Source organism: Thermobia domestica, chromosome 7 (assembly GCF_964235325.1).
Source record: "Thermobia domestica chromosome 7, izTheDome1.hap1.1, whole genome shotgun sequence".
NCBI classification, from domain to species: Eukaryota; Metazoa; Arthropoda; class Insecta; order Zygentoma; family Lepismatidae; genus Thermobia; species Thermobia domestica.
In genome coordinates this window covers 581,889-599,821 of record NC_137460.1, presented here as the reverse complement: position 1 = coordinate 599,821, position 17,933 = coordinate 581,889, and the positions used below count along the sequence as shown (strand labels likewise).

General features: G+C 36.5%; 1 protein-coding gene across 3 annotated transcripts in view; it reads left to right on the top strand.

The window, feature by feature from the left end:
- The window catches only part of LOC145689825 (LIM homeobox transcription factor 1-beta), a 140,151-nt gene that overhangs the window by 27,938 nt on the left and 94,280 nt on the right, over positions 1–17,933 (top strand). For all 3 annotated transcript variants that reach the window (XM_081764038.1, XM_081764037.1, XM_081764039.1), the window contains exon 2: positions 13,482–13,682. In XM_081764038.1, the coding sequence (XP_081620164.1) occupies positions 13,495–13,682 (188 nt within the window). In that variant the 5' untranslated portion in view covers positions 13,482–13,494. The remainder of the gene's footprint in view (positions 1–13,481; positions 13,683–17,933) is intronic.

Here is a 17,933-nt window from a genome sequence, read left to right as displayed (position 1 = left end):
ATATTAGTAGAAGTAAGCGAAATTCTATCATTTTTTGGACAATTATGCGGAACTCCTACACTAATATAACATAACCTAAACTAACCTAACGTAACCTAAACTAGCCTAACCTAACTTAAACTAACCAACCCTACCCTAAACTAACCAAATGTGAACAGAAATCACCAAAATTGTAACATTTTTTAGAGAAAAGAGCTGGACCCCTTCTGCTAAACATAGGCCCAGAATAGTGTCGGTTGTCTCGCAGGCTACTACTGTTTCTAAATAATTTTGACATGCTCATTCAGAAAATAAAAACTGTTTGTTTCCATCACGTACAGTTTTTTACACTTAACTGCAATATATTAATTTCTTAACATAATAAAATATTGTTTCAGATATTGCCAAGAGATGGCGGTCTATAAATTTGTGTAAAATGCATGTAGTCTTAAATTCAAATCTTGAATTTTGCAATTGTAGATGAATTAAATAATGTAAACATTTATTTTACCTTCTGATGCAATATTGATATAAAAAAAATACATTGATTTTGATAATGTGTGTGCCTATTTATCGAGTCACACCAAGATTCTAAATATGTGACTATATAAGTTATCTCCATACGATATGTTATAACGTAGTTATTTTGGTACCGCAATATGTACAATATACTCAAGTGTTAAAAATAACTTCATATAAGTGCTTGAACGATCCTGATGTTTTGGTTATGTGTGTAACAGTTACATTGTGCTCAAACACAGACTATTTATTACAAATTTCGTAAGAAAAACGTACTTGGCTTATTTTGGCGTCGGATTGGGTGATAGAGATAAATCATGGACGCTGGAGGATATGCGCAGAGACACTGAGATCTTGGACAAAAAGTAAGAAGAAAGAAATGAAGTTTGGAATGCCTGTGATATGGAAAGAACCTCAAACCACCAAGATGACTGTTATTTCTGTGCAATAGAAGTCAAAGGATGCAATGCAAAGAATAAAAAGGAATAATGTTTCGGAACAAGCTGTGAAGCAGATATTTCATGCGAAGAAGATAACTATCAGTTATTTACACAATCAGAACTTAATACTCTTGCTCGATATTTACTTAGGTAAATCTACTGAAGGAGAGAGAGAGGAGAAGTTCTTGGTGCTATCAATTAATTGTAAAATGAAATGAAATTAAATCTGTCAGGTTAACTTCCGACAACCATGCTCTTTAGGCTCAGAGAAACAGGTTAATGAACAATTGGTGGAATGAGAATGTGGGAGTACCTACAGAAAACTCACGGATACTATGTTGTCCAAGCTGTAGGTCCATGTCTCATATACCTTCGGTGCTGAAAAGGACGCTAAATTCCAATCCAACTAACGTTTTATTTCCTTAAAATGTGGAATTTCCAGGATCGTACCAGGATCGACATCTCCGTCTCGAAAGTAAATTTTGGGACACATAAACGTCCCAGTTTTGGAAGCACAAGAGAAATATAATTTTCCCCAACATTAAAAAAAAAAAAAAAAGAGTTCTCGTCAGTATATGAGAATAACAGCTCAAAGCACAAAGGGGTTGAGCATAAACTGAGAAACCCTGACAATAAGGGTCCTGTACATTATAGGATAGATTATAGGAAGTCTCTTACGATTGTTCATAGAGTCAAAATTTCAATGTGTATGGTATCAAATGAAATGTCGTTTCCTATGTTCTGAACGATCTTACGAGATTCCTCTTGTTTAGGTCACGCTTTATTTCGGAAAGGAAATTCGTAAGATTTTGATTCAAGAGACATCAGGTGGAAGAAAATGGAAACAAATTTGTTTTGTCACTGCCAGCCGCATGTGAATGAAAGATCAAAAATACTTGAGAAAATGAAGAGCGGTGAAGGGATTGATGGAGTAAGTTTTCCTCTTTTATCTTCTGACTATTATCTTTTGTTTAGAGGTGTGCAATTTGACAATATAGCGCTTGGTATCAATATCAGTAAGATGTGCAGTGTAGTTACGTGTATGGCACGAAAGGGTAGGATTTCCTACGAGATACGTCGTTAATATTTTTTCCTCAGATAAATCCTAAAATATTTCCTAGAACTTATCTCATGGTGTATAGCAGGCCTTATTGTAATATTGTGGATATTTCTTTTTGCACCGTCTAGAAACCACATATTGATATTTAAACTGTGTTGAATGACAGAATATTACCTTCCAGTAATTTTCCTTGTATTTCTGAAGCCGCTGTGCCTAACAATGCAGAAAGACTTATGGCTTACGTTTACGTTAGAAAATTGAAACAGCAAGCTTTGATTAGGTTTCTAATACTATCAGAGTGATGTACGAGTAAACTATATCAATACATCAAATTTTTAAAACACTTTTGTTAATCACTTCGTTTTAGGTTTTCACATTTACCACAGCAATGCAAGGAACTTTGCTCCTTTTACATCACGCATTTTGAAATGAAGGAATCATATCTCGGATCTCTTTTGACTTTTAAAATATAGCATCTCTACCTTAAACATTATTCAATCTGTGAGCTAGAACAAGTGTTGCATCGCCAAACTGAGAAGAAAGCGATTTGAGAATGTCTGCAGATCTTCAGTCAACGGTGGCCAGGGACCTCGTGTCTTCGTCCAACTCCACAACTGACCTTTCGACACGACTCTTGTGTAAACAACGATGAATCCATCCGTGTCTCACCGAATGGCGGGACCAGATGACAAAAGGTCGAGCAACGGGATTAGCTTCGTCTTTCTTGTACGATTTTAAGTACAACTGTTCCTGTGCTGTCTTCAGTAGCGGAACCTCTTTGAGCTTCACTCTTCAATAACACTACCTGAAAAAAGTGAACACAACTAATTTATATGTGCAGCTGTTTATCCTACTTACTTATATTATATGATAAAGGCTTATCAAGTTAGTTGCAAACGATTTAACGTAGCTACGTAACACTGTATAGAAAAACAGTGTTTACAAGTGATTGTTAAAATGATTCCTTTCTAAAGCACTGCCTACAACCCAGCAGCAGCATGTTGCAAAGCAGGAGCAAGACCCCTGATGTAAGTAAATCTTCACGGTTTTCATTGTTATAATACTATGCCATTGATTAAAATGTATACATAAATCTCAACCTCTGGAGGGGGGGGGGGAATTGCCTCCCTGGAGAACCAATTGACATCCGTGCGTCAACCATTAACACGCAGAGAAGAAAAAAACGTATGTGGGGTAGTTAAAAACGTAGGTTACATGCGTAAATCCTATAGTTTTTCGACTTAACGTACTACTATAGGCAGTGGCGTATTTAGGGGGGGGGCTTCCGGGCTTAAGCCTCCACCGAAATCTTACTTACTATAGTAAAGTATATGAAATATCTTGCAGAATTATCACATTTTCAGGAAAAGCCCCCCCGAAAGTTAGCAAAGCCCTCCCCGAAACAAAATCGTAAATACGCCACTGACTATAGGTAACAGCAGGAAATGTATATCCTGCAGGAAACATAACTGAAAACGTATGTTTTATAATACTTTCCGTACAAGTGTTCCATCTATACGTACTTTGTGTATGATTGTATATAGGCGGTCAGGATCTCATATACAGATGGACGTATATACCATATAGCTGACGTATGTAACATACGTATACGTAAACACGTGCAATATAGGGTCTACAGAAGACTAATAGATGTCAGACATCCTGTATCGGAATGATGTTATATCCTAGCGGGAAACTGGCATTATGTATGTAACATATGAATCTCGTATGCTCCGTACAGATTTCCGTTGTAAACATATGGATTCTGTATATTTGTACAATATACTGCTGGATTTTTCTATGTAGGCATCCTAAACTAATAACAGTCTGTGTTCGTATTACTTTGGAGAATTTCTTCTACCATACGTATACGTTCAGTCTATTACGTCCAATGATTAAGCACAGAGCCAAAGCAATTTTCTGTGATTGATGAATGCATTTACGTGTTATCCGTAAATAAATGTTTCTTTGTGGTTATAGAGAACAACTGTAGTGATTGAAATTAACACTGAAAATATATGTTTTACAAAATAGAGTGAATAGATTTACATGTAATATAGCAATGCATCAGATTCTTCAATATTATAATTGTTTAGCAAAAAGAAAAAAATCTAAATATCAGACATGTAGCATTCCAATGAAGACATGTCATTGAGTTCAACAAAATCATATGTTACTTAAAATCTTATGCGTAGTTTTCGAGAAAATCAATTTATTTATAAAGCTTATAAGTCATTCTATACGGTAGGGACGTGTAAACTATTTTGATTCACTAATCTGTCTTAAACTATGAAAATACATGGCGATCTACCACTACAACTTCATTTTTCTTAATTCAGTTTTACGAGGGAAGTCCGAGTTGTATTTTTTCTTTCGAGAAGTTGAGTAATAATGCCTTTCCAAATTCGTTTTTCTTTTCTTTTCTTTTTTTTTATCAGAGCAATAATACACTCATTTATCCTTCGAGATAACAAAGGAGAAATGTGAACCCACTCTTAATGAAAATGGAATATTTTTATTATTTTAAAAAATCATTTTGCTTCAATCGAAACTACCGTAAAGAAAACAAAGGAATTTGGGTGTAACATTTCTTTTAAAATAACATACCTTTTTCTGAAAACTTTCTATTCGATACTTAGCGCGGACCGACCGACTATGTTCGAGCCACTTTTTTTTTTCTAGTTCTTGTCTTCGTCACAATAGTAGAATTGTTGGAATATTTCAGTATCATCGTAGAAGACGAATGTAGAATTTGAGCTCCCTTATGCCTCAATTGTTACTGTTTTCTTCTGTTCTGGGGTTCGATTCCAAGCCAGAGCTTATATGGTTTGTATTACACGTTTCGTACACTCTCGGTGCTGAAAACAAAAGAATGATCAATGCTAAACTTTAATCTGACTACTACTGCTGCTATTATTATTATTATTATTATTATTATTATTATTATTATTATTATTATTATTACTAAGCGGTTAAGCGGTTAGCGTACGCGCCTTTGGCGTGGGAGACCTCGGTTCGATTCCCGGAGGGAGCTCACGTGGTTCGGATTCCACGTTAATCAGTAGGTCCACGTCTCATATAGCCTTGCTGCTAAAAGGGACGCTAAACTAAAATCAACGCAATACTACTACTACTACTACTACTACTACTACTACTACTACTACTACTACTACTACTACTATTACTACTACTATTACTACTACTACTACTACTACTACTACTACTACTACTACTACTACTACTACTACTACTACTACTAATAATAATAATAATAATAATAATAATAATAATAATAATAATAATAATAATAATAATAGAGTCGTTAGAAGTGTCAGAAATTGTTTGTAAACAGATAACAGAGAAGTAAAGCTGAACAAATTCATGTAAACACTATAACTAAAAAAGTAGGCTTTAAGCTTTAAAGACAAAGTAAATCTTCCATTGAGCCCCAAATATATATGTCAGGGAGAGATCATGAGTAAGCAACACTTTCTGTAAACTCAATGAAAAGGGAATCTTTTAATATATTTTTTTTAGACAACCAAGATTGTAGTTCTTTTGTTTCCGTCTCCATATATTCCAGTAACGGCACAGATGACGTCAGGAGTCAGAAATGAAAGCCTCTCCTCTGTGCTTCCCCTTTTTGGCCTAAAGAGCCGAGTAATCGGATAGACAGAAGCTTATTTAGATTAGTCCAGGCGTGATTAATCGATCCACAACGAGGACACGGTCTCCTGCCACAGGTGTCTGCAATATCCCCTCCCCCTTATTCTTTTTGTTGCCGCATTTGCATAGTTTCGTTCAATTTCGCCTTTCCCCTTCATTACGCGCTGTGTTCTCCATTTTTCTTTCTTCCAAAGGGTTGAAGTCCTGTAACAATTAGCGGAATTTATTTTACAATTTACGCAGAATGATTATTACATCACAGGATCTTTTGTCTTCCGAGAAAAGAAGCATCGCTTTTTCTTCTGGGGGGGGGGGGAAACTTCATTTTCCATTAAAGAGGTTCTCATTCATCAGAGAGCGCTATACTTTCTCACTCTGAGATCTTGGATTGGATTCTCCTTCACGTTTGTTTTTTAATATAGTGAAAGTGATATACAGGAACGGATTAGGGGAACGGGGTTGTTTATATTTTAATTGTTAATGTTTTAAGTCAAATTGTGATTATTTGCAAGTGGCCTGATGTGCAGGAAATATTGAACAAGCCTTAGATAAATATAATGAAGAATAAGCTTAGGTATATGGATATCCTTGTTCACATCAATCACTGTATTTTCATAAATTTTGATTTTAGATGAAATGTTTGACTTTACAGGTTATTTAAATGCGTATGTTCGAGCTAAAATTTATAGTAAAAAAAAAATTAGCTGAAATGCTATTATTCGCTTGAGAAGAATAAAGTTTAATTGAATTATTAGAAAATAAAACACTGAGTAGAGTAAATAACAACAAGGAACGGCCGTTCTTCTGTACTATGCCCGCCCTTTTTACAGTAGCACGAGCATAATAGGTTTATGGGAAGCATTTTCAACCCCTTTATCCCCGTATAATAAGCATTTCAATGAAAGTGTTACCCCTGTTGTGTAGGCAATCAACATTGAATTAAGCCAGAAAGTGTTGCCTAATCTCTTAGGGGCTGTTGTAAAGATGTAAGTCACCTCCCCACTAGGGATGCTATGTGTCTCTTAGCCTCACAGTATTTTTTTCCAGTTTGTAAGTAATTTGTGTACCAAGTTTTCTTTTTAATTAATCCAGGCGTTCCACAGTTATATTTGAACATAAATACATACATACATTTTTAGGTATATAACATTCTATCTAAATGGAAAATTTATCTACAATAATGGGTAATCTATTATACAGAAATAAAAAGGATTTTGTTTGTGTTCGCATCACGGGAAAACAGTTCAATCGTTTGAAATGAAATTTTGGATATACTGTAGTTATCACTTACATCGAACTGGGTAATTATTGTGTTACTTTGACTTTTTCACAATCAAGTTAGGAATTTCAATCTTGGTATATTAACTCACCATTAGAAATAAGCGACCCAGCTTTTTTAAGAATTCCCGTTTCTAAAGGGAGAAGGGACATTTTATATAAATATTAACTCACATTGAAAGCAATGTTCCTGGTTGTTTGTGATCACATTACGACGAAATAGTTCAATAGCTTGAAATGAATTTTGTAATTAGTTAATGCCTGTCTTGAACTGAATTTTTCTCATCTTGCTTTGATTAAAGTGCGCGTCCTAAAGGTGTAGAGAAAATTTAAAGTTTACATTAATAAAAATACAGCATGACACGAGCCCGTCAAGTTTGGAAGATGGAACTCGGTACATAAGACATTCACCGAGTGGAGAAACATGGAAAACACTATCAGCAGCGTTTTTGAAAATATCCGTTTTAAGGAGGAGGAGGAGGAGGGGATATTTTTTATAATCCCTTTCTTAACATTGAAAGCCATGTTGTCTGTTTTCTTTATGGCATTACAGGGAAATGGGTGAACCGTTTGAAATGAAGTTTGGAATACAGTGCTTACCTCAAACTGGGATTTTATGATGTCACTTGGGTTAAAGAGTGTATCCGAAGGGAAATTTCTTGAAATATTTACCTACTCATGGGGAAAAGTTTTTCTTTCTTTTTTCTTTTGTTTTTTTCGTGCAAGAAGCAAGCTAAAAATATTTGAAAGGAGTGGAAACACTTTGTTCCGAAATTTTTGGAAAAACATCCTTGCAAGCCATGTCAGTGCCAGAACATTCATTGAAACGAATAATCATATAGCTCCACCTAAAAACACCTACATACGCCATATTTGTAATACGAAGAGAATAATAATAACAAGCTTAAATGACCGAACTAAGAAGCTCCCTGCGTCAAAGCTGTGTAACTGTAAGTTATCCGTAAAGAAATTGAAAAATAAATAAACAAAAATTTATAGCTTTAGAGCTCATGAAGTAGCTGCCAACGAAAGGCTTCCCCCCCCCCCCTTTTGGTGTAGTGTAGTTGCCACATCGCTACCATCGTCATTAGTTGGTCTTTCTAAATAGGATTGATCTATTTCTTAATTTAAATAGTTTTCAACTTCGTCACGCTGGTGGATGAACCACCAACAGATTTATGTCCTCGCCTTGAATCGAACACACGCCAACGACGATAGCCAGTTGGCTACATTGACGCACAAAATAAATAAAATAGTAAAAGTCATAAAATCACATTGAATACTTCGTGATGAACTTCTCTCCTGAAAAACTGCACTGTTACTTAAAAAGTTTGCAAACCGCTGCAGACTATACTGGCAGAACGGATGTTTGCATTTTTCATTATAAATCAATCTATCTTCCCATTCATCGGTAGAAGAGGGTAAATTAGTCATTATTTATAATGAAATTTTTACAATGGAGGTTTCTATGAATTTTACACCTTTTTACTTAATCTATCATGATAATATCAGCATTTCTTTTTCACTAATTTTATTTGTCAGTTCTTTAAATTGCGACAGTCATTCAATAAGTCCTTAGAGAAAGATTTTAAAAAATAATTTTGGGCAGATTTTAAAATTTTTTTTAAACATAATCTCCTTTCTGCTCGACTCATTTTTCCCAGCGTTTTTCCAACTTTTTTAAGCCGTCCAAAAGGTTGAATTTGGAGTGTCCTCATAATAGGCATCTGCTTGGACGATGACCTCGTTCGACGTGGATTATGTTCTGCCGAGCCATTTTGTTAACTTTGGAAATAAAATAAAGTCACTGGGTGCCAAATCTACTGAATACGGTAGATATTGTAATAATTCAAATTTTCACAATCAAAGATGAAAGAGAGGAAGGAAATTTTCACCTTTGCCAATGAGAACGTTATTTTCTTTATTTCTTCTCTCAATTTGTGCAATAACGACGCATAGTACTCTCCATTTATCGTTTGTCCTTTTTCCAAATAACCGATATAGATAATTCCACGTTACTATAAACCTTCAAAATTATGTAAATAATAAATTCAAATATTTTTGTCATGCAAAAAACTGGGGGGCATAGGCTCCACGGCCCCGGGTTAGATCCGTCACTGGCTACAGCTCAAGTCCAAGTTCTTAACAAGTCCAACCTTAATTAGGTCAGTAAGAGTGAAATTAAATGGGGCCGAGGTCAAGTGAGTAGTGTTGCGAAGAAACAAGGCTTTAGGCTGTCTCGTCTCGAAAATGAGTCATGAAACTGCTGTCTCGTCTCAAAAAGTTTGTATGTTGCTATAGGAAGTGCTCTGTCTCGTCTCGTATTTCGACATGTATTTTTTCCCCTTTAAACTCTAACTTCCCACGAAGAGTAAAGGTGATGATAATGAAGGAAATGGGGGAATGAAGAAAGTGAGATTAAACGAGAGAACCTGGAACCTGAACGCTCTACCACTGAGCCACCGCGTCCTCCTCGTTAACATTAATGAGCGCAACCTCATTGAAAATAGGTAATCTTAGCCCACGCAAGCTGGAGATTTTATTTGATTTGATTTTGAGTTTAGAGTCCCTTTCCAACGAGGCTATATGAAACATGAGCTTGCAGCTTAAGTAGGATCCGAACCACATGAGCTCATGCCTGGAATCCAATCCGGATTTCCCATGCCAAAGGCGCGTATGCTACGCGCTGAGCCACGTGGGAGCTGGGGCAAACTGCAGAAAACCTGATTTGAAAACGGCCATCCTCGAAAATAAAATGAAACGAAATTTCTAGTTTTCACTCCTGGGTTACGTTGTAACCAATATATTAATTTAGTACATTCAGGGTTACACTTTAGCCCACAGTCCGAATATTTATAATCTAGTCTACTACTTTTACCAAAATCCACTTAAACACTCCATTTTGATATTACCTTTTTATTATAATACGTAATGAATTAAACATTTACACCTTTTAAATAACATACATGTTGATTCTACAAGATCGATCTTCTGTTATATATATTTTGTTTCTCCTTTCTATGACGACCAACAACACATATCGTCAGATTATCATATCGACAAGATATCAATAATAATATCAGAAAATAATTAATTTTACTTCTTTTTATATTTTCTTCTTCTTCTTCTAACTAACTGTTGCATATTTCAATAGCACATATTGCCCGTAAATACAAGAAATATTTAAGATTACAGGTAAAATACACAATATCGAATATCGTTATAACGTCCTGTAGGCTAAAGAATAATTATGGAGGATTAATGAACTGAATTGTTTGAAAGAATTGGTGTAATGAGAAACTGGCAGGAAATGGGAGAATCCCGAAAAAACCCACGGAAGATAGTGTTGTTCATTACAAAATCACATGATTTGTGATCGAACCAGAGACCTCTGTCACCAGAAGTGAGATTCCTACTATAAATCCAATGTGTGAAGGCCATTCTGGAGTGGAGGCAATCTGGCAACAAAAGCGAGAGAGCGAAAAATCGACCAAGTTGATAAACGATTAAGTTTTGAAATGAGAAAAAGCATATTGAAACACTATCAGATAAGAATAATCTCTTCATAGCTTTAATGGAAAGAATAAAACTGTTTATGTAAGGGAAATCGATCCATGTAAGTAGCTATTTGTATGAGAATTATGGGTTTAAGGAATAAAGAACGATTATAAAGATTGGCACCATTAATTGCGTGTCAGCTGTGAACCAAACAGATGGAAAACGCGGATGTAGATCAGAGGAGATTATCCCTTCTCTTCTCTTACTCGACCCTTTGCACACGAAACTCAACGACTTTTAACACGAAGTTAATTGGAGCGACAAGATCAACATGGAAGCAGTTGCAGATATCATCAGCGTAAGCAGATTACCTCTTTCATCGTCAGAAGTCAAAATTGTAATCCCATTTCACAAAACAAACAGTTGGAAATTTTAGGTGTATTATTTAATGTTACGAAATGTTTAACGCACGTCTGGCGAATTTTTGGTCTCGGAAAACACAGTGGCTCTCAAGGTCATAGCTGCCTCCGTATCAAGAAGACAACAAAGCAGTGATAACAGACTTGTGAGCTTAAAAAAGGATTGCCAGGACATAGACTTCCTAAAAACTTATTTCTTCTGATTTCTATTAAGCTCTATAAGCTAAAAATGTTAAGAGGCCTCATCCCGGCAAAACTAAAATACCGCTAATTTTACAGTAATTATGTGATATCTTCAAATAGATAAAAGATAATCAAACTGTGGAACAAGAGCGCCCTAGACAATATCATTTTACATGAGATACCGTTATCAGAACTCACTTATCTACTTTCGATTTCGAGCCATTTTGAAACTCGGCATTTATTTTCGCGTTTCTAGACGGCTGAAAACGGAAAACCACTAGGTGACTTGTGATTACGGTACCTGACGCAAAATAATATTGTCTAGGACGCTCTTGTTCCACATTTCAATTATCTTTTATCTATTTGAAGATATCACATAATTACTGTAAAATTAGCGGTATTTTAATTTCGCCGGGATGAGGTCTTTTAAGAAGCATTGTAAATTACGATAATGATAGAAACTGGGGCTAAATGTTAATGCTGAAGAGGAGAGAAGACTTGATTGATTGATTGATCCTTTTCATCATCTATGATATATGATAGAACCTATTCCTTAAAAGGGGGGCACAAACCTCAACTGGAATTTGAATCCGACGTTACTACCTATAGTAAGCATTCAATCCACCAGCAAATGCACAGAAAGTGCATTGGCCACAAAGACAAGAGGCAGTACTTGAATCCATGGCCTATTCCAGCCTAAAGTCTCAAGTAATTTAAAACCTATAGAATATACTGTGTCCACTTGAGTGTCAGAGGCATTAGTATTCATGAGAAAAATGACGTGGTACGAGGGCCTCTGGCTTCGATCCTCGATTGCATCTCACGTAGATCCAATACTACATCAAGTTTTCCTTCCATGTCTTAAATAATGCGTTAATTCAGAAGTTATATAAATATATTATTTTATTATTTTATAACTGCTGAATTAACGCATTTGACTCTATTTTACAAACTACTCACACAGAACCAATATAAAATTCCATAAACTTTGGTATGTTTATAATAGAGGATGTAATTAGCAGATGGCAATATCCACCACTCTGACCATCGTTTTGTTCTATTTTACGCAATCATATCATCATAGGTATTCTGCCATTATTGCAGGTCACTTTCCGCAACTGAGAAGCTTCCGCACGGTGTTCTTCTAACCTCTTCGTCTTCACGTACGATTTTTCTGTTTTGATATCGTTCATCAATTGCAGTCTCCTTTGCCCCCTTGTCTCTTCCCGCCACCATACCCTCTAGTACCTCCCTCATGATACAGTCCCTACTCACCCAATGTCTCAACCAGTTTCTCTTCTTCTTATCAATAATATCTAAAATTGACCTTTCCTCCCCACCATTCCTAACACCCTGTAATTCATTTTCCGCTCGACCCAACTAATTCTCTCCATTCTTCTCCACCCACATTTCGAAAGTTTTCAGTCGTTTTACATCATTTTTGGGTAATGTTCATGTTTCTGACCCATTCTGTACAATACTCTACATGAAGCATTTTATAAGTCCTTTTCTCAACTCTTTATTCAACCTCCCACAAAATAATATTTTATTCCTTCTAAAGCTTCTTTCTCAATTCCTATCCTTGCTTTTATTTCACGTTCACACTTTATATCATCACTAATAATACTACCCAGGTATCGAAAATTATTCACCTGTTCTATTTTATCTCCTCCTAGTTCTATATTTGACACCGACTGCTTTGTTCCCATCACCATCGCTTCTATCTTTCTAACAATTATTTTCATCCCATATTCTTCACAATCCTTCCTCAAGTTTTCTAACGCTATTAATTTTCTTTCCAGATTCCGTAACAAGCGTCATATCATCTGCAAACCGTGTACACCTAATTATTCTACCTCCTGCTGAAATGCTGTCTTTATCTTGTAGGCTCTTTTTTCACTCTCTCTTCTAGATAGATATTAAATAATGTTGGCAAGAGACATCATCCCTGTCGAACTCCTCTTCCAATTGCACTCTCCTCTGTCATTTCCTCATCTATTCTAACATTTACTTGTTGGTTCATATATAAGTTTCTTATGAGTCTTCGATGTTTTCATTTCAACCCAACCTTCTTTAGAACTCCCCAAAACACTTCCCAATTCATGCGGTCAAAAGTTTTCCGCACCTTTCACATTTTCTATAAACCTTTCACCGATCGCCCTTAATAATCCAATTGCATCTGTTGTGCCCTTACCTCTCCTGAACCCGAACTTTTCCTCCTCAACTTGTTCATTTGTTCTTCCATACAACCTTCTGTTCAGAATTGGAAGGAAAGCAATATTATGAAGCGTTTATAGTACACATAAAAGATCTAACTGCAATAATAATCAAACCAATTAAGAGAAAAAATTGTAATTAACTTGAGAAGAGTTTAATTCTTCTTGATTTTTGAACTGTGAATTCTTTGTTTGAAGTAATGAAATATTTGTGTTTGTGTAGGAAGGCCCCGGAGATGGCGGAGGACCGAAAGCCCCCTCTGTGTGGGCTTTGTTGTAGGCCAATCTGTGACCGCTTCTATCTTCGAGTAGTGGACGTCTCTTACCACGAATGCTGCCTCTTCTGCTGCGAATGTGGCTCCCCGCTCTCCGGAAAGTGCTTCACAAGGAATTCCAAGTTCTACTGCAAGATAGACTATGACAGGTAAGTCCTCTTTACATTAATATTTCAACTTCACTCCAACTTCAATTACATTCAAGAGGTGGAAACTTCCTTCTCGCCTCCGCCTTCTTCATATTAATACAGAAGTCCTTTCCAACTTTATCTTCCCTCCTTCATAGTTTGTTCCTCCCATTCTCAGTAAGTACAAGTAATGTATATGTGGACGTTCCAAAATTATTTCACGCGATACTAAATACGTGTAATACAGATGGTAAAGTAAGACGTCTAGGATTACCGCCTTACTCATATATGTACGTAGAAATATATGGGAAATATACGCGAGTAGATGAAAACTTTTTTGAATTACGTTAGTGTGGAATTTTGGAGAAGTATCTTCGAGAAAAAAATTCGGCTTACTAAAAAATAGGCGGAGGGTAACGTAAAATATAGATATCGCGAGCGGATGGATTATATATAAAGGTAACCAATAAAGTTATGTCGCTTTTTGTGGAGGTCTGTGTTTCATTGGCTCTCACACCATGAGTTGAATACGAATGGAGATAAGACGAAGGTCAGTTGTTGGTGTGATTATATCCAACATACTACCTGGTTGGGGCAGTTCAGTTACACCGTGAACTTCCATAAGGACAGGTGAACATGGGACCTCCACAGAGTGTCATAAGGGTATGCATGCTGTACGAGTTCAAACTAAGTCAAACGCCGCTGCAGCGGGGCGAAAGATATGCCAGACCTTTGGTGTGGGTGTCGTGACTAGGCAGACAGTGCAGCGGTGGTTTAACAAGTTTAAAGACGGTACGAGACATTCGCACCACGCGACGGAAGACCAACATATGTACAAAATGAAGATCTTCAGGCAGCAATCAAGGCGAACAGTGGCCAGAAATATGAGGAACTGTGACTAGAATTCAGTGTGAGTGGAGAAACCATTCGGCATCACATCCATCAACCTGGGAAGCACTACAAGTTAGGTCGATGAATCTCACATGATTCGATTGCAGACCAGAAGGTAACTCGAGCAGACACCAATGTTTCTTTGCTGTCTCGTCTATGGAAGAAGCCGTTTTTGGACAGGGTGTTGACATGTGGTGAGAAGTGGGTCCTGTACAAAGCTCCACGGTGCCGTTATCATTGGTTAGTATCCCATGAACCGGTTCGAAAAGAGCCGAACTCAGCACTGCACGAGAAGGTCCTCCCGTGTGTTTGATGGACTGCTCGCGACATTGTGCATCGGAAACTGCTACGAGTTAGTTAGAGCATCAATGCAACTGTGTACTGTCAGCAGTTGAGCCGTGTTCAAGAAAAACTCAAAACTCTGGAACCAGCATTTCTGAATCGCAAAAGGGTCCTCCTGTTACAGGACAGCGCTAATCCCCACGTGACTACGATGACCCAGAACACCATTCTACACCTTGGATGGGAAACACGATTGACTCCGCCATACTCCCCGGAGATTATACTATCCGATTATCACCAGTACTATTCCTTGGACAATCACCTTAGAGGACGCCAGTTCAAATTCCTAGTAGAGGTTCCAAATGCACTTCTTACCTTATTTGCTTCACGGTCCACCAAGCTCTTCCGGGATGGAATTCATGGCCTTCCAGAACGTTGGCAGAAGGTCTTGGATGCAGGTTGGGACTATTTTTGATCTTCCAGGTACATCGACGTTTGACATATCGATGTTTGAAGGTGGTGGGTGAAAAGCAGCAGAACTTTCTCGGTTACCTTCATAGAATTATTTCAAAATAGGTTGTTCTTATGTAGAATTTAGAATTTTCGTCTATCGGAATGAACCTTCGAGATTCTTAAGTCAATTTAATTTGAAATAATTACTATTTATAAAAGAGTTCCTTTCTCAGTGTAGAGTTAGCGCAAGTGTCTTTGGTGCAGGAGACCTGGGTTCGATTCCTATTGGCTGCTCGTGTGGCTCGAATTCCTCGTTAAGCTATAGGTCCAGGTCTCATAGAAAAAGTATAGTCTTGGTGTTGAAGAAGACACTAAAACTAATCAATCAATCAACCAATATTTGAAAAGTAACACTACAGTACTCTATACAAAAGTAGGATTATTTATTAGTTTATAACTATATTGGCTTGTATAAAACTAAATTAAATTTTCAAATAAAGAGTCGATGGTAAAAATTGTACCAAGCAAGAAACATTTTTTTTTTCTGATGATGTAAGGAAGATGTTTCAGCATATGTACATATTTAGGTAGAAACATCCATATTTCAACTCCTTGTACATTCTGATTGGTCTTATACGTTCATCGAAACGATTGCTTCGTTTCCTCATGTTCTAGATTATGTTTATACCTTAGTAATATTTTTTTACTTAGTTTTCTGACTGATTGGTAGATTCGGGGTTTGATTGGACTGACTTCTTTGGTCTCTGTTGTCGAAATCATTGTGTTTAATGATGGCTTACTTTATTTGATTTAATTCCAATAAGGAAAAGAATACAGGGCTTCTCAAAGAGAAATGAATGGGCAGGGTGTGTTTTGAATAAAGGTATGCATTCTTTATATCAAGAGATTGTATGCCTCTCAACTTCCGGCAAACCCGTTGAAAATACATCGATCAATTAAAACTGCAGGATGGCAATCTCCGTGCAAAACAAATTCTGTTTCATTGATCAAAGTTTAGGTCAAATTGGTAAAGGTACGATTTGATTTCAGTTTGGCGTCCCTTTCAGCAGTCTATATGAGGCGTGAACCTTCAGCTTAAAGTGTAATCCAAACCACATGAACTCTGACCAAGAATCGAATCTGGGTCTCCCACGCCAAAGGAGCGTATGCTAACCACTTACCCACTCGTGAGCTTAAAGGCAAGATTTGAAATTAGAACAGGGCATAGGATTTGTGGTGTAAGGCACTACACTGAGAAATCGTATGTGACGCACGTAAAAACTTAGGTTACATGGGTATTTTTTTTAAACTTAAGAGGCTTCATCCCGGCGAAATTAAAATACTGCTAATTTTACAATAATTATGTGATATCTTCAAATAGATAGAAGATAATGGAAATGTGGAACAAGAGCGCTCTAGACAATATTATTTTGCGTGAGGTACCGTTATCACAAGTCACCTCGTGGCTTTCCGTTTTCAGCCATTTAGAAACGCGAAAATAAATGCCGATTTTCAAAATGGCTCGAAATCGAAAGCAGATAAGTGAGTCGTGAAAACTGTATCTCATGTAAAATGATATTGTTTAGAGCGCTCTTGTTCCACATTTCGATTATCTTTTATCTATTTGAAGATATCACATAATCACTGTAAAATTAGCGGTATTTTAATTTCGCCGGGATGAAGACTCTTAACGTACAACTATAGGTAGGGCCTAACAACCTGCAGCAAACGTGTAACTGAAAAAGTACCCATGTAACTCTCTTACTTTATACTTACTCTCTGTATAAGTGTTCAGAATAAACGTACTTTCCGTAGGTACAAAAGAGCTGAATATACGTGGCCAGGGATCTCACATACAGATAGACGTATGCACCATATAACTGACGCATGTAACGTACGTATACGTGTGTAATATACGAAAGACTTTTAAATGTCAGACATCATGCAACTGCATGATATAACATCTAAGGGCAGTGCGTATGTAGCATATGGATAACGTATGTTTCGTACTGATTTCTGTAGTAAACATAAGAATTCCGTATATTTGTACAATATACTGCTGTCCGAATAACGGATTTTTCTCAGTGTACTAAATATTATTTGGAAATTCGACGTGGAATTGTGGAAAATGGAGTTTGCAGTTATTATAGTACGACGTCTACAGTATATCTCGGAATCCCTTAAAACTAGAGACATGAAATTTGATATTTAAACATTCCATTTAAAATAATCCAACACGTGTATCATCCTAGAAGAGAGGAATAGAGTTAGGAAGGAAAAGGGGTGGCGGTAGAAGTTATTATAATTTGTTCATACCTCGGAATTAATTAAGGATGCAGACATGAAAATTTTTATCTATCTAGACTTTCACTTAAAATAATCACACACGCATTTCAGTGTTGTTACATGTTTCACCTAGAATTGAAGAATGATTCACTATGATGCCCGTAACAGACGTTCAGATTTCAAGCAGGACTTTGAGTTCAGACGAACTATATTTGAAATGTTCAGAGAGAAGGAATCAAAATATTGCTCACATTAACACGTACCTACAAAGTAAACACGCAAATAAATTTGACGATTATATTTTTGAACTTTTGTAAAATGTATTTCGGAAAATATAAAAAAAAAAATTTAGAGGCTCGA